General features: G+C 39.3%; 3 protein-coding genes and 1 long non-coding RNA gene across 5 annotated transcripts; 1 reads left to right on the top strand and 3 right to left on the bottom strand.

Annotated features, from left to right (window-relative positions):
• Positions 1 to 383: 383 nt before the first annotated feature.
• On the bottom strand, positions 384 to 1,386 carry LOC146487149 (uncharacterized). The gene has a single exon (XM_085085264.1). The coding sequence runs from the start codon at positions 1,195 to 1,197 to the stop codon at positions 400 to 402; it is 798 nt and encodes a 265-aa protein (XP_084941390.1). The 5' UTR covers positions 1,198 to 1,386; the 3' UTR covers positions 384 to 399.
• A 438-nt stretch (positions 1,387 to 1,824) lies between these two features.
• LOC146487148 (uncharacterized) lies at positions 1,825 to 7,379 on the bottom strand. Its single transcript, XM_085085953.1, has 4 exons — positions 7,311 to 7,379; positions 5,974 to 6,156; positions 5,462 to 5,548; positions 1,825 to 5,096 (listed from the first exon to the last, which is right to left on the bottom strand). Exons 1-4 carry the CDS (start codon positions 7,335 to 7,337, stop codon positions 3,549 to 3,551), a joined length of 1,845 nt encoding a protein of 614 aa, XP_084942079.1. The 5' UTR covers positions 7,338 to 7,379; the 3' UTR covers positions 1,825 to 3,548.
• Positions 7,380 to 11,708: 4,329 nt separating this feature from the next.
• Positions 11,709 to 24,725, bottom strand: LOC146487146 (uncharacterized). 2 transcript variants are annotated; one of them, XR_014857189.1, is made up of 5 exons: positions 24,604 to 24,725; positions 18,019 to 18,198; positions 15,981 to 16,067; positions 13,080 to 14,746; positions 11,709 to 11,848 (listed from the first exon to the last, which is right to left on the bottom strand). XR_014857189.1 is itself a non-coding variant. In XM_085085938.1 (4 exons), exons 1-4 carry the CDS (start codon positions 24,628 to 24,630, stop codon positions 13,151 to 13,153), a joined length of 1,890 nt encoding a protein of 629 aa, XP_084942064.1. In that variant the 5' UTR covers positions 24,631 to 24,725; the 3' UTR covers positions 12,763 to 13,150. The 2 variants fall into 2 exon arrangements, 1 of the variants encoding a protein (XP_084942064.1); XM_085085938.1 differs by lacking the exon at positions 11,709 to 11,848 and having other exon boundaries at positions 12,763 to 14,746.
• On the top strand, positions 19,552 to 21,252 carry LOC146487147 (uncharacterized). Its single transcript, XR_014857221.1, has 2 exons — positions 19,552 to 20,587; positions 21,045 to 21,252. It is a non-coding gene; the product is annotated as an uncharacterized LOC146487147 (long non-coding RNA).
• Positions 24,726 to 25,332: the final 607 nt, after the last annotated feature.

Raw genomic sequence — 25,332 nt, 5'->3', positions numbered from 1 at the left:
TAATTACCAGGCCTTGTTCTCGGAAACATGCAAAATGGAAAACGTAAGAACTGTGGAACCGGGAATTCCCAATGATGAAAATGTAGACTTGGTCTTTTGGGAGTTTTCACATTGTCCTTAGCGTCAAAAAAATCTATTAACCCTGCAACCGTTTAGATCGACAGGTTAGTGTAGTTACCTCAAACAAATTCGTCGTCTTTTGCATCCTGCAATGGAATTGAAAAAGTTATAGAGATTCGCGAGTGGTGACAGTCTTTGATTTGCACAGTATAAAGCGACAAGACAAAACAAATATAATTCTTTCTTCATTTTTTTGCATTTCGTCAGCTTCTAGTCACTCAAGCTTATCCGGATCGAGTCTAAAATGACAAATAATTTTGGTTTGCTGTCACCACGCTCCTACCTGTGTTTGGATTCGTTATCTTTCTCCATCTCTTCTTTCAATCGCTTCAGCCCTTTTTCTGAGATAACTTTCGCTTTTCCATTGCTGTCAACGCATTTCAAAATAGCAGGATACGCGATGAAGACTTTAGAGCCTGCACCAAGCTTCTTCTGGAGATATTTCTTTACCGGGGCAATCGCTTTTCGTTCCTCCTGGGTTTTCTTTCCGAAATCTTTACTTATACCGATGAGCTTGCCGCCCAATGGATTGTCCTTTAATCTGGCAGCGGCATTTGAGAGCACTTTTATTTTATCAGAGTAGCGAAGAAAGGCCTCATGTATCGGTCTCGGTCTTTGTTTACCACTGTTGTCGTTCCGTAGCTTCGTTGGCGTTCGATGTGCTCGCTCAATTTCCACCTCCCATCCGCAGAGCGTTTCCACACCCTTGTGCGTTGATGCAAAATTCTGAATAAAGCTTATACAATCGTCTCCTTCAGCTTTCTCTGGCACATTATAAAACACAAGATTGTTCCTCCGTGACCTGTTGCGCAGTTCTTCGACCTCCTTTTCTAGCGCTTCAACCTTGCTTTTATCGGTTTTCTGCTCGGTAGCCATCTTTGCATCTTCAACATCTTTCTTCATAGAGTTCAAGCCAATTTCAATTTCTGCAACAGTATCTTTGAGCTCTTTGGATTCAGTTTCAATTTTCTTTAGTCTCTCGTGGATTTGATCCAGCAAGTCGAGCCTCTCTAGTTTCTTTAGTTTCTCAAGGATAGATTTCATCATGGCGTTGCCCGCTTCGTCGCCCGCGTGCATCCCTTCTTCGTCTTCGCTACTTGGAACGCGAAAGCGCTTTTCGTTGGTTTCTTTGAGCTCATTAAGCTTGTGCTTAAGGGTTTTAAAACTTTAGCGTTATACTGGCCTGAAGACGTTGACAAAATTAGCTTATAAACGTTGTTTCGCCGGAGTTCAAGCAGAATGCGTCTAAACCATATTGCCGCCTATGCAAATACTACACTTCACTCATAAAGACAAGACAAGACAATAATGTTATTAATCCTGGGTTGCAAGTACATGCATGGACATCGATTTTAAGGTCTTCCTTACTTCACGAGAGTGCAGGCTATGTTATAGGCTTCGTCGTAGCCGCCAAATGTATACTAAATAATTATACAAGGCCAAGCTGTGCCCCACTGACTCTAGCTCATTCAGATGCGTCTTTTCAGGAGTCAGCAGTGGCCACACTAGTATTATTGTTATTATGTATTCATGTTTAAAAAACAAATAAAAAACCAACCTTGCAATGTAAAAAAAAAATCACACACTTTTTCAAAAGGGTACAGTAAGGGTAATAATCATTTATTAATTTTGATCAGTTATAATAATTTCAAAAGTAGGGGCTGCAAACTATAAACGAGCGAGAAAATAGACACAATTCAACGCTTCTCTGCAAGAAATTTCTTGTTTTATTTCAGATGATAAACGATATGATCAAAACTGCAACATTTACAAATAAAATGTGAAAGACAAAAGGTTAGCGCAGATTTACACACTGCAAAAAGAATCCACCAGTCAAACAAATCGCGCTCACATACCATCACCAACAGGATGAATTCGTCTTTCCATTACCCTATAAAGGGAGAGTTTCACGGTTCGGCGCATGTGCGAGCGATAACGTTAGCGCTGTCAAGTCAATCGTTTTTGGACCAATTAGAAGCGAGTACACAACACCGGCGGGATACGGCGGGCAAGTCTTATAAATTGCTGGTATAAAAATAAAACTGACCGGCCAGTGTTTTGGTTACGTTTCAGAAAGAAACAAAAAGGCTGTCTATGTAAAACACATGGGGATTTTTGCAGGGCCGCTTTGTGAATGTCCCATGACATTCAAGAAATACCAGACCTTTTGCGAACGTATACGGTTTTATTTTAGTACAATGTCGATATCTCGCGGCATCGACCTTTTTTTATTACGCGCGGTTCGAAAAGCCGAGAAGCTCCCTCAAACTTACGTACTTAAATCCAGTATTTTATCAGCATTCAGTGATAAACTTACTATAGTGTGTACGCTCGATAGCCTGATTTTATTACACCAGCGAGAGGGCGAAGAACGAGAAATCCGCAAGCTTCGAGAAGCGATGCGACCGTTTAGTGACAACAACACTGAGCGTCCTTCGGAGTTGCTGGAATGCATTTGAGAACCTTCTCTGCCATGGTGGCAAATCAAAACTGCGTTTGCCATTCGCAAAGACCATAATTTTATAGACAAATGAATACCTTACAATAGATTTTGTAGTTTGCCGCAAATCTTTTGGATTTTTTTGTACTGCCCGCTATTCGAGCCCGCTAATAGACTACAACTAACTCGCACATTTGATCTCATATTTATACGCTTCGCGTCTCACTGTTGTACAATTTTTTCCATCCAAAGCAAAACACTGATGTTTGATGCTGTTTGTCCGTCGAATTCTCTGTTTTTGACAGTTGAATTCCATATGAGCAAACAATACGATTGAAATCTAGAAAATCCTCGCGAGTTCATCCAAAGCCAGTTGGTGACCTTCGGCCATTTCCAGCGAACGCAGATGTGCCGCGAAATCGTTGTCTATTTTAAACAGACTTATCTCTTTACCAATTTTCCACGTTTGGTGGACGTATCTTAACCACACAGGATTTCTACATCCACTCCACTCTGTCCGCTTTAACTTATGTGCTTCCAGAGAGTCCACAAACGTCCCGTCGCCGGTCGGCCGCGACGTCTCCTTGCCGATCCATCGACAAAAATGTCGTTTTCGGATGCTAAAACACATTTAATCTTACAAAAATCGAACTTATATTTACAACAGGAAACAAAGATTATAAAAAGTGAAGAACGAAGAGCGGATGATCCCAATTCGGGCGCGATTTCACCAGATTGTTCCACCACAAGCTCGCATCGAATTTAGTGTCGACCTGTACAATTTATTTTTGAGCCGTGCGCTTGACCGTGAAACTCGGCCTTTGAGTCGACTCAATGTGAGGTCTTTTATAGTTCCTTGTCAGCCAATAAAATATCAATAACATATCTTACGTTAAATCGCCTTTCTGCGCAGACAAAACGCCAAGGAAAGATCGAGTTATGTGATATTCAGTAAGAAGATGAAATACAGCAATACTGAGACTTGTTATTAAAAGAAATCCAGATCATCGTCTAGCATGTAGGGATCTCCGCCTGACGGTGAAGTTGTGGGTCTATCACTACATGCACCAGGTAAGTTTCCTTGCGGTTGGTGGCCATTCTCTGGTGCTGTTGGATCATCCCTCACCGCTTGAATTGCAGGGGGATATGTTGGATTGCTTACATTGCTAGATGGAGGGTGGTTCCGGTCAGATTGGTACCCTATGAACGATGCTGATGGATTATTTCTGACTGCTTGCACAAGAGGAGGATATGTTGCATTACTTGTTCTTGCACTCGAAGAATCATTCCTGACTGCTTCTCCTATAGCAGGATATGTTGGGTTGTTTCTGCTGCCACCTGAAGAACGTTCCCCGGATTGGTGTTCAGTGACTGCCATCGATGACTCATTTCTAACCGCTTGCATCATAGGAGGATATTCAGGATTACTTACACTCGTTCCAAATGATCGTCCTTCGGGTGAATGGCCAGTGGCTCGTTCAGGTGTATCACCCTTGACTGCTTGCGTCATGGGGGGATATTCCGGATTGCGTACTCTCGTTCCAGATAATTGCCCTTCAGATGGATGGCTAGTGGCTGGTTCCGGTGGATCGTTATCTCTAACTGCTTGCATCATAGGGGGATATTCTGGATTGCTCACACTCGTTCCAAATGATCGTCCTTCGGGTGAATGGCCAGTGGCTCGTTCAGGTGTATCACCCTTGACTGCTTGCGTCATGGGGGGATATTCCGGATTGCGTACTCTCGTTCCAGATAATTGCCCTTCAGATGGATGGCTAGTGGCTGGTTCCGGTGGATCGTTATCTCTAACTGCTTGCATCATAGGGGGATATTCTGGATTGCTCACACTCGTTCCAGATGATCGCCCTCCGGATGAATGGCCAGTGGATGGTTCCAGTGGGTTATTTCCAACGGCTTGCATCATAGGGGGATATTCTGGATAGCGTACATTTGTTCCAGAGGTTTGCTCTGTAAGTTGATGGCCAACGACTGGTGCCGGTGCGTCATCCCTGACTGCTTGCATAAGAGGAGGATACGCTGGATTGCTTCTATTTGAATCTTCAGATTGGTGGTTAGTAACTGCTGGATTATCACTTCCCTCAAAAGAATGTTCTTCTGGTTGGTGGCCAGTGGCTAGGGTTGTTTGGTCATCTCTGACTGTTTGATCTTCAGAGCAACTACGGGCAAAGGGGATATTCAGTGGATCACTTGTATCAAAGCACTTGGGCGCGCCTGTTTCCATCACTGGTGGGTGACACGGACTGATTGTACAGTGTCCAATAGAGTATGGCATTATCCCTCTTACTTCTACCTTCTCAACAGCAAATAATCCCTGGCCATTTTCCATCAAGGTCAGCAGAATTCGCATCAACTGGTCACCCATTCTTGGCGCTTCATTTCGCATTCTCTCAATGTATTGCAGGGTGAATGCTAAGTGGAATTCGTTTTCCTCAATGGTGGATGGTTGCAGAACCACATAGTTCCCCTGATACCTTGTGAACTTTAACGCTAATTTGCCTGGAGTTGTGTGTCCAACCTAAAACAAAAATATCACAGTTAAGTAAATGTTTAGAAACTTTTGGAGAACAGTGAGATACTAGGTGTGATTTGGATGGGTTAGGGCCCATTCAGATTAATAAGTGTTTCCAAAACAGTTTTACGAATGACACAATTGTCATTGAAAGATTTTCCAATGATGAGAGCTCTTCAAAGTAAGTGACATACGTGACACCAGTTATCTATAGTATGCTGTGATGCAAGACGTCCAGAAGCAAGAACTCTCCACTGTTGCCATCCTCACTGACTCGTAGTTTTAGCCTTACACATAACGCGAATTCATCCACAATCCACCCTCTCATCGGTTATAGCCATGATGAGGAAACACTCTACAATGACACTGACCTGATAAAACATTTCTCCAGATTCCAGGTGGTTTGATGGTGCAAACAGGTGAGCAATCACTTTACCCTCCTTCACCAAGGGAAAGCCCTGAAAACGGAAAACACGGAGAGATAACATGTTTTGAAAACTTTCTTCAAAGACGGAAGGAGTTCGCGATCGAATATGCGATTTTCACTGACGATTGCACAATATTGTAGACAAAACATTAGAGTGTGCGTGCAAAGGTCGTGATTGAATCGCTTCATCTAGAAGAAACATGTGCACAAGTCGACAGTATTAAATGGAAGACGAAACAAAGCAAGAGTCCACAAAATGCTTTTAGGTTTAAAGCACTGATTTCCTAGTGTTCATAGGTGTAGTGTTCGTATGCTAGAGACAAAAGCGAATTCAATCAAGCCGTAACAAAATAAGTAACGAACAAACAATACATTACAACTTAACCCCATTTGGGCTCCTCAATCTCAAATGGTTCTAAATCATTGTCAGGTTTTCAGCAGATACAAAGAATTTACCTTCGCTTTCAGATTCTTCAGTAAGACAATAGTCGACCTGATAAATTTGGTAGTGAAGTCCTGCTGAGAACCGCCATATCCCTCATTCAGTAATCTCTCTAGGCCTTGGCGTACTGTATCGCTGAAGGGATAGTTGTGTCCATAAACAACAGCAAGCGCACGCTGCGCTTTGACAAGGGTGTTCTGTTCATAAACAAACCCCAGAATTAAGTTTAAGTCCACTAACATAACATAACGTAACGTAACGTAATTAACACTTCATTTAAACACGGTAAAAACATCCCTTGGCAATAAATACAGAAAATAACTGATTTACACATTGCCGTGTGGTAGTAAAAAGAGGACATAAGACAATTTTATCACAAAATCTCCTTATTTAAAAATTTCATGAAAGATTTGGTGACTCCAACGCCATAGCTGAAAAACTACTCCAGACTGAGCACTGGTAGAGAATGCTTTTGTTCGATCCAGTCTTGATGAAAAAGGAAATTAAGAGAGACCTCAAACTCGATCACTGAATGCAATGAATAGATGAAACGTAAACAGAGGAATGCCGAAACGAAGTACAGTAAAAAAACTCAAACCAATTGACGTTACAACTTCCGGTTTCAATTCTTGCTAATTTTGTTTACTCAAACGGAACAAGCAACAAGCATATTTTCCGAACATGATTCATTGGTTTCAAAATACTGATAAACTACATATATTTCGCCTTTTCTGCTACGCAGGAAATGTTTCAGAGCAGCCACTGAACAACAGATTTTAAAAATCTTGAGTATATGACAAAAGCTTGCCGCAGATGTTTTCAGTTTTGAGCGTAACTTGTTCGAACTGAAAATAAATCAGCTGAAGAAATCAATTATGATCGCAACATGCTTGCTTGATCACAAAAGTGTGGTAGATTTTAACCAAGAAATTATGTTAAAAAACATGGGACATAAAACCGAAATAAAATGCAGCGCAAGCGAAAAGCAAACGAAGCAGGTAATTTAAGCTTACAGCATGTTGACTAGCACGCGCGTGTACTGATCATGAAAATCGAATGTTTCAAGTGAATCTTCATTTTGGTGCTTTCTGGATTTACATTCGATCTTAATTTCAAACTTCGTCGGTTATATATCGGTTTTTCTTCGCCGTCTTTTCACCTTTTCACTACCAAATGCAATAAGGCACGTGAAATTCCAAAAGCAATTTCCACTGACGCAGTACTGACAAACAGCATCTCACAATTCATCGACTTCCACGAGTCAACTCGACACACAGACTCAAAATTTTCAACGACTACACATAATTTGAGCAGTGAAACGCTTTAAAAATGATGCAATAGTAAATTTTACCTCAACTTCATCAGAAGTGGGCGCCATCGATGAAATGTAATGAAGGGGAAAATACCTTTGTAGTTTCAGTTTCGTACTTCGGACGTGGCTTCTAGGAAAAACAGGAAGAGTTATGCTTATACTTATGGATGTACTATTTTGGACTGGACTGCTGGAAGCGAATCAACAGGAATTCTCGGTGCCGATCGTCCTTCAGTGTATTAAACGTTGTGCCTAAAACATCAGAAAGAGTGAAACGAGACGCTTAGTCAATCGTGATTACAATTTTGCGTACGTATACCTTGGAAGTAATGCAAAAATTGCATTTCTGGCAGTCAGAATGAAATACAGGGGAAAACGACATTTGTCATACGAATGCTTTTTATAATCCCCGGGCTTTAATCCTTACGTTTTCACCTTTCGTTTAGAGACAGAAACCATTTGTACGGTCCTAATATGTATGTCAGTGACGCCGGGTCAATGAGGGATCGTAATTTTCGGTATGATCTAGACCGGGGTGGGGGTGGGGGGGGGGAGGGGGTTACTCCCTTATGTGACCTTAACTGGGACGTGCGGCCCGATAGGGTATGGTTTTCAGGGTGTTTTGTCTTGAACGGGGTATTTATTTCATCACTTTCTGTCTTAAACAGGGTATCCCTACATGACCTAATGGCTTAAACAGATTGTGATTGCCAATGCATTAAAATACAGTAAGAAAGCAGTGTATTCTTATTTCATTCTAGTCTTAACCAGGGTGTGATTTTGAGTTAAATGTCTTAGAAAGGGCCTGAAAATTTTGAATTCTGTCTTAAAAGGGATAGGGAAACCGGAGAATTGTGTCTTAAACTGGGTCAGGATTTCCAAATCCTCCAAATCATAGATGGCATTTAATAAGAAGAAAATCCAGCGCTAAACGAAAATTTACAGGGAGCACCGCTCTTTTCATGGAGAAAAGGGTGTTCTCTGGTAGACATATCCGTGAGGGCAAAACTCTTATTTAGGCTAAACACACACATGAGAGTCGCGCAGGCCTGTCAACCCCATTATGCCACGTTGATTGTTAACAGACAGGCCCCGTTTCATGTCGTGAAAGACACACTGTACATGAACTCCGTAAAAACAAAGACGAAAAACGTACTTCTCGCGGTGTATACAGCTTTATACAGTCTCCATAGTGAGCTATATGCTGCAAAACATATGCACAGTTCTACGGAAACACTTATCCGCGAAAAAAATGGCAGTTCATGTACAAAACTTAACGTTTTAGCCATCATAGAAAACACAGCGTCAAGCTTAGCCCTACTATGGATCGAACTCGCACTGCCACCAGATTAGCTAAAACCAAGGAGCCAATTGAATTGCAGGGTTTTCGATCCGAAGCATGGGTTTATAATTTGACAAGAGAGCGCGTTTGTTGAAATGATACCGAGAACTCATCTCTATCATTTCTGAAGAATCGGCAACTGAAGAGATCCACAAGATTAGGATCGAAACCGCGGTTTTGCCTGACCATGCATTGCCTTAAATGCTACAGAATTTACTAACGGCCGAAGGACTAGAAGCAGCCCCTGGCCAGAGCACGTAATAAAAACACAGGAGGAAAATACTAAGCTCCCGCAAAACAAACCTCACAGTTACAGAGCTTAGCGGAGCGACAACAAAACACAAAGGAGCCTCTCTATGGGTACCCACGGTCTTCGTTTTCTTCGCGAGTTTTTTTGCAAATCTTCGTTTTTTTTTTAGGAAGATCTTCGTTTTTCGGATTGAAATGGTTTAAACGTTTATTTAGTGTTATTCACAGTTGATAAATATTTCACTTCAATAGGAAATTGCATAACTCACTGTTTAAATTCACGAAAAGCAATATAAACAATTGAAACAATAAATAATTGTTGGATTCTTTGGCGACGTTCTGTTTGTTCAGTGCTCCATGCCATGTGCGACATGTTTTCACGATTTTCAGATCTTCGCTTCAATCTTGAGATCTTCGTTTTTTCCGCGGTGATCTTCGCGTCTTCGATTTCTTCGGAAATACCCATAGAGAGGCTCACAAAGCCGTAACTTAAGCGGCCTTTAGCCCTCAATTTGGTGCATTGCATAGCTTTCAAAGAAGCTACAATGTTTAAGAACGGATCAAGGGACAAATAACCGCGATAAGAAGCACAGCATCTTGCAACAAAAGCAAATAACCGGGCCCAGCAATCTGACAAAAGCTGCAAGGTAATGTATAGTTATTACACGGTTCAAATCCTATCCTTACCGAGAGAGGCTATACTGTCACCAGACGTACTGAAATGAGCCATACCAAGCCTACACTAAATGCCACAAACGGCATAAGAACAACAGTCGCTAAACAGAAACGTAACAACAAGAGGTCAAAATGACCTTTGAGATCAATTACTACACATGCGACAGTTAAACACATGGCTTTGTTCAGTGTCTATCGCGCAAATCCTCCAAATCATAGATGGCATTTAATAAGAAGAAAATCCAGCGCTAAACGAAAATTTACAGGAAGCACCACTCTTCTCATAGAGAAAAGGGTGTTCTTTGGAAGACATACCCGTGAGGGCAAAACTCTTATTTAGGCTAAACACGCACATGAGAGTCGCGCAGGCCTGTCAAACCCATTAAGCCAAAAAAAAAAAAAAAAAAAAAAAAAAAAACCCGGGTAGCCTAAAGAGCACTCCAGTTAGCCTAGTAAATTGCACTTAGGTTAGCTCAAATAGCTCCCCAGTTAGCTTAACGGTTAGCAGTTTATGTTGGAGTTGTTCATGCCTCGCATGCCTCACATGTTTTGTTTATGCCTCGCACGTCTGGCTCGCATATGATAAACACTCCTCACGGCCCGAAAACAAAGAATGCGACCGAGAATTTAAAGAATTTGATAACATGACATAAAACGTAACTCGTACCAGCCGAGTACAAAAAACGAGACCGAGAACAATAACTCGAGGCCCGAAGTCTTATCTCTCGGCCCATCGTGACCCCAAAAAGAAAAAAGAATTTGATAATGCTACCGAAACCTTACCTCGGTCCGCCTTACGGCCCGAGTAATAAGCCGTTCTTAAATGATTTTTTTTAGGGGCTTATATGCGGCGCGGGAGGGCAATATGCGTTTCAAAACCGGCTGGGCTTATCATTAGAGGGAACTTTGTGTCGGCAATTTTTCAATGTGCGTATGGTAATATTGTGGTGTTAAAAATTAGTGACAGCGTATCGGCCTCCTGGGGGCTTATAGTATTTTCATGTAGTCAATGGTGAAACCGGTTCCGACGCCGCACATTTCACGCGCCGTATCCTTCCCATATTATATTATGCTGCAAACCCGACTGTTACCTTGAAGTTCAGCCGTAAAATGTACCTACCTAGTCCAAATCTGAAAAAAAAAAAAAGAAAAAAAAGAAAAAAAAATCGATTCAAACACCGTAACCCTGTCGAACAACTGCGTGCAACTTGGTGAATGACGTATCAGCGGCACGGCGTTTGAACCGGCCATAACTAAGTCCATCTGCTGTTTCAGTGGAGGTACGTTGGTCCAGCTGCTGGCACCACACCGTTCAATAGCCTGCGAAATAGACATTGTCTGGGGTTGGGGTGAAAACGATGAGGACAAAAGCAGCTGTCTGGGAAAAAAAGGTAGGGAACGTTTAATATCAAACTGGCGGAGACAGAAATGAACTAATCGGCGCGGACACATGCACATAATTCTGATTGGTTAATGTCGAGCCGGACTGACGAAGCCTCCTCAAGCAAAATTTTTGTAAGAATAGCCTATTGTTGGAATAACAGTAGGCTATTATTCAGAAACAACAGCGGGAATGGACCATAAGCTAGGTGGTTTTTCTGATAAGTGGCCGCTGGACTTTCATTTGCAAGTCGTGTTGTTCAAATGGTCCTGTGGCTGGCCGAAGCCGTCGCCGCCACGAACACGAAAATTAAAGATCACAGGATGAATGCACTTCAATGTTTAATACAAAAACGAAATACGGAGATAATAGATGACAAGTGACAAGTGTGATTCAACTGAAATAAAATAAAACCGAAATTAGAAATTCGCAGACTGAAGAAAAGCATTGAGAACTACGCGAAATGAACAAACTGAAATATACAAATAGACAACTGAGAGTAATTCTAACAAAACTGTGACCATAAAAACTTGAAAGTAAAATACAAAGGCGAAAGAACGCTAAACTGAGCAGAGAAAATAACAGCTCGTAGAACACGACGCAATCCAAAAACTTGAAATAAACAACAACAAAAAAAAAACACGCTGAAAAATATTCAGCTTAGGCCCGGTTCATACGTTGAACTTTACATGAGCCGTGCCTAATCATTTGTTTCGGCGCATGTAAAGATCGAAGTATGAATCAGTTAGGATCGACAGATTTGTATTTGGGTCGACCCGCCGTTCTATGGGTGCTCTTTTAGTGTTTTGAATACGCAAGATCGACTTGTCGAGTTATACCAGAACATTCGTGTTAAGAAGCATCATAGAAAGAAAGCAATACAACTGTCAACTGCTTCCAGCTGAGGAGTATATCCGAAATTATTAAATTCTCAGCCTCGGATATTGCATTTCTAGCGTTCTGATTGGTCCACTAAATCTCGGTTATCAGCTCATATACCGTAGTTTGACCTTATATGGAAAACGAAAGCCCCAGGTGTCGCTAAGCTAAATTTTGTTTTCGGCGGGAAGCAAAAGTTTCTTCGGAAAAATGTAGGAAAAAAAAAAAAAAAAAAAAAAAGGAAAAGAAAGAAATACCAAACAATGCCATCTCAATATAACAACAATAAAAGGCACAAAGTTCGGTATGGCACTATTTACTGGTACGTATCTCTGAAGTTTCCTTTAAAATCTTCAAAATTGCAAGATTTTACGATTTTTTAGATCACATAACAACAACAATAACAACCGGTTACCTTCAAAAATTTCAGGATGGCTTGCAAATCCTGGCGGTAAGAGGCTAAAGCCAATCGAAGAAATTTCTCAGGAAGAGCTTCATGACTGCCTTTATGTTTTTACGAATTTACGAGGACTTCAGATGGTTCATCTATCAAATCCGTACGAGCGGCGGCCATAATGTTCGTTTCCGTCGCTCGGCACCAATCAGCAAAACATTTGCACTAATGTGCACAGCTCTTACGCTTCTCAATAACCTTGAAGTTTAAAAACTTGCACTGAATGCTTGTCTCAGTGAGGTTGTACCTCGTACACCTGGACTTGCCTGAAGTGTTTTAAATCGTCCGCGAGGAATTCAGTTCAGTATAATAAAAAAAAGCCGTCCTTGCCTTGATCTCTTCCTTCGCTCGGCACCACACAGCAGAACATTTGCTCAAATGTGCACAACTATTACGCTTCTCGATGAGCTGGAACTTCAAAAGCATTTGAATGCTAGTCTCAGAAAGGTTATAATTCGTACATTTAAACGTTTCTTGAATTTTAGATGTCCGACTGTGTCCGATTTCTGTGTCGCTTTCGATTTTTCATTCAACTCCGTTTGCAAAGCGCTGCGCGTGTCATGTGATCATTAGGTTTCGCGCGCTTTGGTCGGAGGTTGTCTCAACATCCGGTCGTTTAAATTTGAAAGAAATTTTTTCTTAAAATATAAAAATTCAGTAAACTTCAACAGCAATGTCCAAACGTGGAGAATTTAATAAAACAATTATTCCATTCGCGCTTGTTGGATATGAGATTAGTTATAGCCAACTCGGCGCTTCGCGCCTCGTTGGCTATTTACCATCTCATATCCAACGCGCGCTCATGGAACAATTGTTAATTACTAGCACTTGAAGAATGTCCTATAGATTGGTGACCTGTGCCACTGTCGTCTGACACTGGCTGAATTGCTTCCAGACCATCATGAATCATTCCTAACTGCTTGAATAAGAGAAGGATATGCCAGATTGCTACCATTTGCACTTGAAGAATATTTTCCAGATTGATAGATTGTGCCCTGTGTTGGTGAATCTTCCCTAACTGCTTCCATGAGAGGCGGATACGATGGATTGATGTCGCTTCCACTTGAAACGTGTTCGTTAGAATGGTGACGATTAGGGACTGATTTTGGTGGATCATCTCTGACTGCTTGCATAACACTAGGATATGCCGGATTGCTTCGAACTTCGTTGGGAAGATGTTCTCCAGATCGGTCCCCTGACCGCTTGCATGAGAGCAGAATATGGTCAATTGCTTCTTCTTGCAGTTGAAAACTGTTCTTTAGACCCTTGGTGTCCCATGAATGTTGTCGGCTTATAGTTTTTAACTGCTTGCAAGATAAAAGAACATGCTGCAGAGGTTCTAATTGGTCTTGATGATCGTTCGTTGTATTATTTACAGAGGTTGGTGGCGCTAGATTATCCCTGACTGCTCGCATAAAAGGCTGACAAGTTAGATTGCTTCCCCTATGACTTGACCATTGTCCCACAGCATTTTGCCCAATCGCTGCCGGTGTCAGCTGATCATCTCTGAAAGCATGCTTAAGAGGAGAATCGGGTGCATTGCTTTTACGTCCACATGAACACTTTTCTTCAGCGACTTGTCTTGGTGAACCATCTCTGAGCGTATGGTTGAAAGGAGAAAAAACAGGATTAGCTATGCTTTCACTTGAAGAGGGATTTTCAGTTTGGTGACCAGGGACTGCTGTCGATTGATCATTTCTAACCGCTTGTATAAGAGGAGGATATGCTGGATTGCTTGCACTTTCAATTGACAATTGTTCGTCGTGATGGTGACCTATGACAGGTCCCAGATGATCACCTCTAACTGCTTGTACAAGGGGAGGATACATTGGGATCATTCCACCTTCACTTGCGAACTGTTTGCCTGAAAGGTGTCCTGAGACAGCTGCTCGTTGATCGTCTCTTACTGCTTGAATAAATGGAGGATGAGCTGCACTGCCTACTCCTTCACTGAAGGACAGTTCCTCACACTGGTGAACTGAAAATGTTGTCGATGGAATATCCATAACTGCTTGTGTGAGAGAGGGAGACGTAATATTATTTACACTTGTCCCGGAAAAGCGTTCATCTAGTTGGTGGCCAGCCTCTTGTCTATTATTACCAGATTCAGATCGTATGGCTTGATCAGGCCAGTTGCCAAAAGTTAAATGCTGTCGTCTCATGTTACTCACAGCGGATGACTTTGGCATGACTGTTTCCATAACTAAGAGGCGACTGGAACCCCTTGCACGATTACCCGTCGAATTAGGCATTATGCTCTTTAACTCTATCTTTTCGGTAACAAGGACTCCCTGAGAATTTTCTGTTGAGGTCAGCAGAACTCGCATTAACTGGTCGGCCATTTTCGTGGCTTTATTTCGAAGGTTTTCAATGTATTGCTGGGTGAATGCTGAAGAGAAGTCAATTTCCTTTATGGTAGATGGTTGGAGAAACACAGTGCTACCATGATACTTTGTGAACTTTAGCGATAAAGTCCCTGGCGTTGTATGGCCAACCTAAGAAAGAACGTGAAATGTTCCCGGTTACAAAAATAAAATATAATTTGGATTTACAGTTAGTTGAAATATGACCAGATTTATTAATCTGTTGGCATTAAAATTTAATGGGGTGGACAAATTTTTCGCCCCTCGAGCAGCCGTTTTGTTGTTAATCCCTTCCTACCATTTTTTGTTTGTTTACTTTGCGGTGTATCTAAACATGCTGATCATAGTTCCATGATAAAACATTGCTCGTTTTTAGTTATAACCACTTAGAGTTAAAATTAGGAGTGATTAGAAAACAGAAATCACTCTTTGTTTTCTCCTTCATAGCCGGTTCTTAAAATTTTAGCTAAAATTCCCAAAGTAAACGTTCTCGTTAAAAGGAGCCTACAAAACAAACTTATTCGTGATTGTGAAAGAATAAAACCACGATATTGTATTTAAAATTATTAACAAGATACTTGGATTTCAATAACAGCCCCACTAACTCGAACTACTTTTTGTTTCCCTTGGGGTTTTTGCTGTATAGACAGCAAGTCTTTTTCTTCTCAGTTGTTGGCCTATTAAGCTAAGCTGTAGCTATTTAATAGTTGCCATTGGCTAATCTTAGCATAGTAGTACACACAACTGAGGTCTTTGTTTATAAAATTGTATTATAATATTTATTGTAGGTCTCGATCTACAGCTTACCTCATATGTCAATATGATTAGCTATACGCTACACTGAAAAAAAGAGCACACCTGTCTGATATCATTCGAAAAATGATTATATAATAGCCAACACTAGACAACATGAATTATATTCCTGTTTTTTTTTTTGTCATTATGAACCAAAACTAATCCTCTTTGAGGATCTTCATTAGGCTTGCAAAGATCTTTGCAGGAATATTTACCAGGATCTTTGTAAGATCCTTGCAAGTTCCTTGTCAATTCCTTGAGGATCTTTGCAGATAGTGTTCCAAGATCTTGGAGATGCAGGATCTCCAAAGATCCTATAAGGATCCTTTGAAAATCTTTATCTTTAAAGATCTTTGACAGGTGTTTGAAGATCTACAAAGAATCTTGAAGGTTCTGTGAGGTTTATCACCAGGGTGAGTCATTAGGAAATGGCAAAGCCGGCCAAGCAGCAGTCTACTTGGCTAGGTTTTTTTTTTATAAATCACTGTGCTGACATGTGCCAGTGACATGCCAGTGGCGTTCAATCAACTACTACAAATACAGCTGCATCTCATAGTATTGTGACACTGACCTGATAAAACATTTCTCCAGATTCCATTTGGTTTGATGGTGGCAACAGGTGAACAATCACTTTGCCTCTCTTAACTAAAGGGAAACCCTTTAAAAAGAACGACAGCAATTAAAAACTGAATAAATATGAAATAAATAAACATAATTAAAAAAATAATTCAGCCTCATTCCCAGGCCTGATCGAGCGTGCCGAGCTGCCTGTCTAAGGCTTGGGACCGAGCATGTCTTCCCGATCAGTTCAACAGGTGATGTCACCTCGGCTGCACACCAACGACGACTGGAGACGTCAGGCTTAAAATAACTAAAGCTTATATTAAATAAAAAAGTATAAAATAAAATGATTAATGATAATGATAATAAATTAAATGCATCCATCAGATGCAATGATGCAATGAACACAATGACTTTGCAGATTGTGAATTCCATCAACATTTCTGTCAGTGCCATATATAATTACACTTTCAATAACAATTTCTCAATGTTTCACTTAAGGAACATATAAAGAACTAAAATGCACTACAAAGTATATAGCATCAATAGATTTCATTTGCCAGATGGAAAAACTGTAGGATTTCAGGGGCATACCGGTAATTCACTTTTGAAGCAGTGCTTAAGCCAAAACCTTTTTAGTGTGCATGTTCTCAGTATCACTATTTTATACCTGCGAGTGGTGAGCAAGCTCGTATTTCTAGCCAATGATTTGTTTTTATGGATCATTTTTTATGCAAAAATCTTTACACATAAAGGGCATAATAGCTATATGTTAAAAAGGTGTGTGACAAATATGCAGACTGCAGATTGCAGACTTGCCGACCTGCAGACTTGCAGACTTGCAGACTCAACATACTGGCCTTTCCCAATTCATTTTAAAAATAATATTGTGTAACGTCCACCATTCCACATCATGCGCTGTCCACTTGGTACGCTTTAAGGCTACCTGGCTACTTTCACGTTTGTCCTGAAGGACAACCGTGAAGACTTGCCGGCCTGCATACTTCCGGATTTATGCGACTTTGGAATTTAACGAGAATTATGTGCTAGTGTTGTTGATTCCATGGAGTGCTGCTGATTCACTAGCTCGCTGCATTTAGTACGAGGCGATATAATCAACTGTGGAGGCATGTATAATGTTTACGAAATTTAACGAGCTAAAATCTCGCACAGGAATTTTTAAATTTAAACTAACTTTAGCATGGCGACCACTTGAATAACATGTCTACATAATTCTTTTGCTATTCTAACTTTGAACTCGGATATCTCGATAACCAATCAAAATATCGGAAAAGCCTTGTTGATGTCTTGTGCATAACGCTGCGCTGCTATTTTGTTCTTGCCAGGCTCTCAATACCCGATAAATTCAATCCATAACAGGCCTCATTCGTCAGCACAAACAACATAATATAGACAGGTCACTGTGCTTGTTTAGAATAAGGATATATAAACATAAATATAAATATTAATTAATTGGCTGGCCTTACGCATCAAGGAACAGATATTTTGTTTTCAACTTGAACATGCTTTAGCGCACGCTAATGAAATGATAAATTATGTGCAGAAAGAATGCACAATGCAATTCAATGGAATCACCTTTAATAGTTATGGTAGACCCATTATGTATATATAATTCAGTTTTGACAAAAAAATCACAATCAGCTCGGAAAAGATCAGCGGCCCACATTTCAAATTCAACGCCAGCATTAGAGTGGTTTCCAATTGAGTGTCGTAAAACCAAAACCAAAGTAATAATACTCTGGCCAATCACAACAGATGTAAACAACACAACAAGCCAATCAGAATTCGAATTTGACGAGGGGAAAGGCGTGCCGCCAAAACACAATTGGTTTTGGTTTGGATTCCCATTGGTTGAGAAAGTGACGTGAGTTTTGTTAACCAATCACAGAGCGTAGTATGCAAAACCAAAGCAAACACGAAATTACTTTCGACACTCAATTGAAAATCGCTCTTATGATGAGGGTCCTTTAAAATAATCAACAATGCTACAATGTTATAGTTAAATTGTGATAAAAGCTTTAAGGTACCTCAACTTTTAGTCTCCCCAGTAACAAAATCGTTGGTCTGATAAATTTATTAGTGAAGTCATCCTGAGAGCCACTGTATGTGCCATTCAATATTCCATCAAGGCCCTGTTTAACTGTGTTGCTGCAGGGATATCCATTTTCATAAACAATAGCTAGTGCTTCCTGGACTACCAAGATGCTCTAAATTAATTAGAACAAACCCAAAGGAAGCCAAAAAAAGAAAATAAAAATCAGTATTTGGTCATGCCTTCATGTAATTATAGCAGTTGAACCTACATAATTTAAGCAGTCACACTCAAGGAAATTGTACTATGTAAGTTACACAGGGTCCTTGGTAAGATTTGTAAAAGAAGGTTACCAGTTTTCAATAGCAGGTGGGTGCCATCTTGTTAATGTCTCCCAGGGAATGTGCAGTTCCAGAAAATCTCCATACTCCCCCTAAAAGGGCTTTAATTGTTTTGCACCCCTGCTCCCCTGGTGAAAAACCTCACAGGATCTTCAAGGATCTTTAAAGATCTTCAAAGACCTGCCAAAGATCTTTAAAGATAAAGATCCTCAAAGGATCCTTATAGGATCTTTGAAGATCCTCCAAAGATCTTCAAAGATCCTGCATATGCAAGATCTTGTTATACTATCTGCAAAGATCCTCAAGGAATTGGTAAGGATCTTGCAAGGATCTTTGTAAGATCCTTGCAAAGATTCCTGCAAAGATCTTTGCAAGGATCCTTCAAGATCCTCAAAGATTTGATGAGGATCTTTGAAGAATCTTACAAAGATCCTTTTAAAGATCTTGCAAAGATCTTTGTAAGGATCCTTCAGGATCCTCAAGGATTTAATGAGGATCTTTGAAGAACCTTACAAAGATCCTTTTAAAGATCTTGCAAAGATCTTTGCCAGGATCCTCAAGGATTTAATGAGGATCTTTAAAGAATCTTAGAAAGATCCTTTTAAAGATCTTGCAAAGATCTTTGCCAGGATCCTCAAGGATTTAATGAGGATCTTTAAAGAATCTTAGAAAGATCCTTTTGAAGATCCTGCAAAGATCTTTGCCAGGATCCTCAAGGATTTAATGAGGATCTTTGAAGAATCTTTAAAAGATCTTTTCAAAGATCTTGCAAGAGATCTTTGCCAAAATCTTCAACAATTTAATAAGGATCCTTCGAAGATCTTGCAAAGATCTTTGTCCGGATCCTCAGGGCTCCTAAAGGATTTTTAAATTAAGCTGAATTATCTTTGACGGATCTTAAAAGGATCCTTGATAGTAAAGATCTTGCAAAGACCTTTGCCAGGATCCTTCATGAGCTTCAAGGATTTAATGAGGATGTTTGCAAGACCCCTATGATAAATAGAAAAAAAAGGTGATGGAAAATAAAAGGCCATTACACTTGCAATTACAGTGTAGGCATATGGTAATTTATTTTATTAATCAATAAGACCGTTTATTCAAATACACTTCGCAGTCCAAAGACTGAATTGCATGTACAAATAATTAAATTGTATGAAACTGAAATACATAAATATATATACAAAATATACAAAAAATTTAATAATTACAGGTAACATATAATAAAGAAGAATTATGCATAAAACTCTGCGAGAGGAAAAAGGACATTATTTAAAAAACTACATACTACTACTAATGACTAATAATAAAAGAGTTCTTTTAACGATTGGTCTTGCACACCGGAATTATAAAACGGTTATTGCTCCTAAGCTTGTGGGATGAAAGGGCAGGTGGAGGCAGCAAATTTGAGCGTTTGTGGTTTCTTGATGAAGATATAGAGTTAAAATAGTTTGTTCGAAAGAAAGTCACACAGATCTGCCCGCTTTAGTAACAAATACATTTGTCACTTTTAAAATTAAGAATCAAAATTTCTGTTTCTACTGAGTTTGAGCTTCCAGAGTAAATAATTATACCTTAAAGGTGTTGGAAAGTACAGACTGTTGACTAAAACTCTGAAAGTTGCAATAATGCAATGTCATCAATACTGCTGGTTTTTTGCTTGGAACTATTGCTTGGATGTCCCAGAGAAACGGGTACGTGTAATATGGAATTTCGTTTTGGCAATTTAAATTTGTGATATGTTGCACCAAGATTCCTGCTTTATATGGCTTCCCACCAAAGGATATAATTCAATAGACAAATAAATAAGTTTACTCAGCTGATTGTCTGATCAGTGCTTGTCATGCAGCATGATAGTGTCTTAGTGATACTCAGACTAAGCAATTCATTCTTATAAATAAAGAGTGATTTCCAATAGCTAAAAGTTTGCTCACAGTCTTCATCAAATGATTACCCTGTCGCTTTCTTGCACAATACTTCTTTTATAAAGGAAACAAGGAAAGAGCGGCAGCCATCTTGGATTTCCATCAGACTTGGAAGACTGGGCACGAGCAAAGCCAAATTTGGTCAGCAGCTATACACTGCAGGCTCGCAGAAAGACCGTTTCTTTCGGATTTTTGCAGGACTCAAGAAAACAAGGCACATTTCCTCGGTTTTTTTCTTCTTTTAAGCTAGAAAATGATGGCTTTAAGCAACAAATCGTGGACAACTACTTTTTAGAAACAGGTAGGCTTTAATATCAATGATTTTGATAAAAGACTGGCTTGAAAATGTGATGCACAATTCAACCAAATGAATGCATGTGCTTCTGTGAATTTAGCTACAAATTCATCTGATCTCGGTTGTCGAGGTAGCCATTTCCTATTTATTTTTAAAAGAAAACATTTACAAACGTTTTTATGGGGTAAGTTTGTAGTTGTAGCGCTAGTTGAAATGAACAATCAGATGATTGTAGTTGTACTGAGAATCAATTGCAAGCTTTATTTGTATGGTGACTTATTCGATCGAGTATAACATTACTTTAATTTGCCTGTGATTTGATTAAGGTTGAAGGTCATTTGGTGGAGTATTATAATGCCCACATGTACAATAAAATAGCACCATCAGTTAAAAACGAATGTGAACACTGTAATCACACAGAAGAACTGACTAAAGTGCATGATTTTTTCTCTTTTTGCTTTAGATCTTCAACTCAATGTTGTTGTCAAGGCCGATACCCAAGACTGCAGCTTCAGAGTGTGTGAAGTCACCAAATCCTGCTCAATAAGCTAAGTCACTTGTAAGCAGGGGAGCCTATTTTTAACTGATTTAGTATGGTTATGAATTGTGACTTCTACTACTATATATACTACTCAGGAACAATGAAAAAATAAAAAATTTTGTAACTTTGAGCCTTGAATTCATTACTTGATGTTTGATAGTTTAATAGAAAATTAGAGGGTCAAATTGTTTTGGTCATGTAAATTACAAGCAAATTGGTACTTTTTTGTCTTTTAGCACTGTGCTTGCACAATTATTATGCCTATCAAATTTTTATAGTAGCACAACATTTGCTGATGTTGTGATTGCACTGTTTTGTTACATTATTCATTATCTAGAATATAGTTATTCCACATTTTGTGGGTCATCACGAGGGAAAAACTACAATTTTTCTGAGCCACTATAAATGACGTTAAAGTTGTGCAGACAAGGCAGTAACTTTTAAGTTTTGTTAAAGGCTGATAATTTAGAGAGGGATTTTGACTTGCACTACTGTTGTGAACAACATCTGTTGAAATTTGTTGCACTGTGTAGCCTTGTCATTAGAACTTTTGTACATAATCAGAGCTTGCTATAAGTTATTGTTTTTCTGTTATTATGTTTTCTTGTACAAACGTTTTCACTGGCAATTGTCAAACCAAATTTTAGAATAAAAATTATTACAGTTTCTTGTACATTAACATTAGGATCGTGATTACCCAGGCTTCATGTTGTAGTCAAAATTTTGTCCATCATGGTTGAGGTAAAATATCCATCTGCTGAATATTATTCTTTCACAATACATATTAAAAGTTATGTTTTTATTTCTGATTTTATTTACACAAGTTATTTTGTATTGAATTAGCATTGTAGACCTACATTTATATACAAATAAATTCCTGAATCTTAACTAAAATAAGTTAGGGATTGTTCAATAAAATTATCCCTTTTATGACATGCTGATGTTCTTTTTCATCTACATACTACATGTACATTCTCAACAGCTTATTCTGAGACTCACCGGAAATTTCAGTCACAAATGTTTTTGAGATTTTGGAAAGTTCAAAGTAGTAAAAGATCTTGAAAAGGTTCATTCAAGATCCTTGAAGATCTTTTGCAAGATTATTGAAGATCTTCAAAGATCTTGGCAAGAGCTGCAAAGGATCCTGTAGGATCCTTGAAGATCTTTGGCAAGGTTATTGAAGATCCTCAAAGATCTTGAAAAGGTCTGCAAAGGATCCTTGAAAATCCTTTTAGGATCTTTGGCGACATAATTGAAGATCCTCAAAGATCTTGGCAAGTTCTGCAAAGGATCTTTGCAGATCCTCAAAGATCCTGGCAAGATCTGCAAAGGATCCTTAAAGATCTTCACAAGATCTTGGCAAGATCTGCAAGGATCCTTAAGGATCTTTGAGGATCCTCAAAGATCTTGGCCAAGATCTTTAAGGATCTTGGCAAGAAAGTTGAGGATCCTTAAGGATCTTGGCAAGGATTTTTGAGGATCCTTAAAGATCTTTGCAAGATTGTTTAAGGATCCTTAAAGATCTTCATAAGGATCCTCGAAGATCTTCATGAAGATCTTTGAGGATCTTTAAAGATCCTCAAAAGATTTTCACCAGGGTCCCCCTAGGAAATTCCAGTTTAGCTTTATACTTTGCTTCTAAAATTTTGACTTTTAAGACCCTCCTCCCCCTAGGAATTTCCGATGACCTTCCATGGGGTGGGTATGGATTTTTTTTTTTTTCTGGAACTGCACAATGATACGAGCAAGATGGCCATGGGAAGAATGAAAACCAAACATGGTAGAGCTAACAAAAAAAAAGGGACATGATTGTCACTTTCGACATGATATTATCTGCTAGAAATCATGTTTTTACATTATTTATGGAAAGGAAATTCCCCAAAAAAGAAGAGATTTTTTTTTTTTAAATACAGTTGAACCTTCCATAAGCAATCATCCATAATGTCAAGGATATGTCGTCGCTTACGGGAGGTGGTCGCTTACCAGAGGTTACCACAGGGGTCTAAATTTCGGGTTATTTACATATGGTAAAAATTTTGCGGAGACCTAATTACCCTTTTGCCAGTGCTTATCGAAACCCATAGGAATAACTTTTCTTTGCTACAGTACAAGTATATTAAGACTGGTCCAAAGTTATTTTAGGCAAAAAATCTGAGGGTCTATAGTGATTATTGTTTGTATCTCACAAATTACTTAATACAGCGACTGAGAAAAAACTTGACTCTTTTATTACTCCAGGTGGCGCTGTCCAAATTTTTCAGGGAACGGAACAAAAAAAAATGCGCAAAAGGATAAGAAAGATAAAAGATTAAAGAGTTTTTTTCCTACAAGGGATTCAATCTGATTAAAGTTTATTTTAGTGTGAAGCATGGTACATTTGTATTTTATCAATTGTTTCAATGCTAAGCTATATTGGGAAACACTTCCGGTAGCTCCGACTGTGAGATTTACGGTGTCCGCTGTAACGATGTGGGCAATATGTTACAGCGACACATTTTTCAATTTCCACCCGTAAGAGATACAGCAGATTGTGTGTCAAGTGGTCGCCTACGGGAGGTTAAAAACAATCGAAAATTTTAAACAATCATCTCTAAAAGTAGTCGCTTACGAGAGTTGGTTGCTTACAAGAGGTGGTCGCCTACGAAAGGTTCCATCTATAGTGATTAATGACTTGAAACCTTTTGGTATTTTGGAAAAGAGGTCGCTAATGAGAGGTGGTCGCTTACGAGAGGTGGTCGCTTACGAGAGGTGGTCGCAAAGGGAGGTTCGACTGTAAACAGTCAATGAATTTTTGAAAGTAGTTTAAATTATAATTTCAAAAACACATTTTCACGACAGCGGTAACATGTACGTGAAATATAGATGGTAAAATAACCGGTTACTGGCTCCTGACAAGAGGCCCTGTGTACATGAAGTAATTTAACACAACGGCTCGTGACAGCGTACATAAAGTAATTCTACATACACATAGTTACATGTACTGTTTTCATGACTGCCTACATGAATGAATATTTGATTAGGCAAATTAGATTTTAAAAATTATATTAAAAAGCTTAAGGTTTTTACAATGTGTCGAAAGCCTACAAAAGAGGCGACGTCTCATTCTTTTGATTTATCTCATTGAAAGAAAGTTTCCCAACTGGTGCCATATAAGAACTATTATGATAAAAAAAAAATATGGAGTATATTCATGTTGATAGTATTAATAGTTCAACGTTTCAAAATGTTTATCAGTGAGATTTCAATCTTCATCGAAATCGGGTCTGTTAATTTTCTGCTGACAATATTTTTATCCTTAAAGCTCCGCGTTCAAAACCAAACCACATTTCACATTCTGATACCCTTTATTTGAATTTAATTAATAGCCGTACGTATATGACTCAAAAGTTTAGCTTGGTCTTAATAACGACGAAATGCGACTGTAATTCATGCTTCTAGCGATTAGACGATTAAAATACTTTGTTTTATATAATGTTCTCACCTCATTTTCCTCCAATGAAGGCGCCATTGCCGGAATTTCACGGGGAAGGTAAATTAACAACTTTCACTTTCGAATTTCGGTTTCGTTCTGACGTCAGTTTCACTTTCGCAATGCTGACCGTGACTTAGACCGTGACATTAGCGTGACACGATGCTCATTCCGTCTTCGCGTAAATTAAGCGTGGACTACTGGACAGGGAAACGGATCGTAAAGCTAAAGGTTTTTAAAAACTACAACCAAACCTGTATCAAGCTGTCACCCTCGGAGAATGGCTAAGCTACCGCTTAACGTAGGTTGCACAGAATACACGCCTGATAAAAAAAGACATTTTATGTAACATTTGATATGACTTGATGTACAGTTTTATATGCATTCACAAAAGCGCTCACAGAGTCACTTACTTGGTTAAGAAACTGCTGCAATAAAATATGGATTGCTAAGGAGAAACGAACTAATAAAGCATTATCACTGGCACCAAGATCCTTCAGTCAGTATGCGGTAGGTCGTTAGAAATTCAATTGCCTGACACGCGAGTGGTTTCCTTTAACAATTGAATTTCTTGCACCTACCGACTTAGACTTAGTAAAGAGTGAACGAGACCGCTTTTTATTAGGTCACCGTTCAATAGAAGTCACAATTACTGCAGTGCAATAATTAAGGGACGTAATTTGTTTTTCACAAATGACCGCGCTTATAATAGAATGTTACCACCTAATACGGTGCCGCTTA

Source organism: Pavona decussata, unplaced genomic scaffold (genome assembly GCF_977016875.1).
Source record: "Pavona decussata unplaced genomic scaffold, jaPavDecu1.1 SCAFFOLD_16, whole genome shotgun sequence".
In the NCBI taxonomy this organism is placed as follows: Eukaryota; Metazoa; Cnidaria; class Anthozoa; order Scleractinia; family Agariciidae; genus Pavona; species Pavona decussata.
This window is presented reverse-complemented; position numbering and strand designations above follow the sequence as displayed.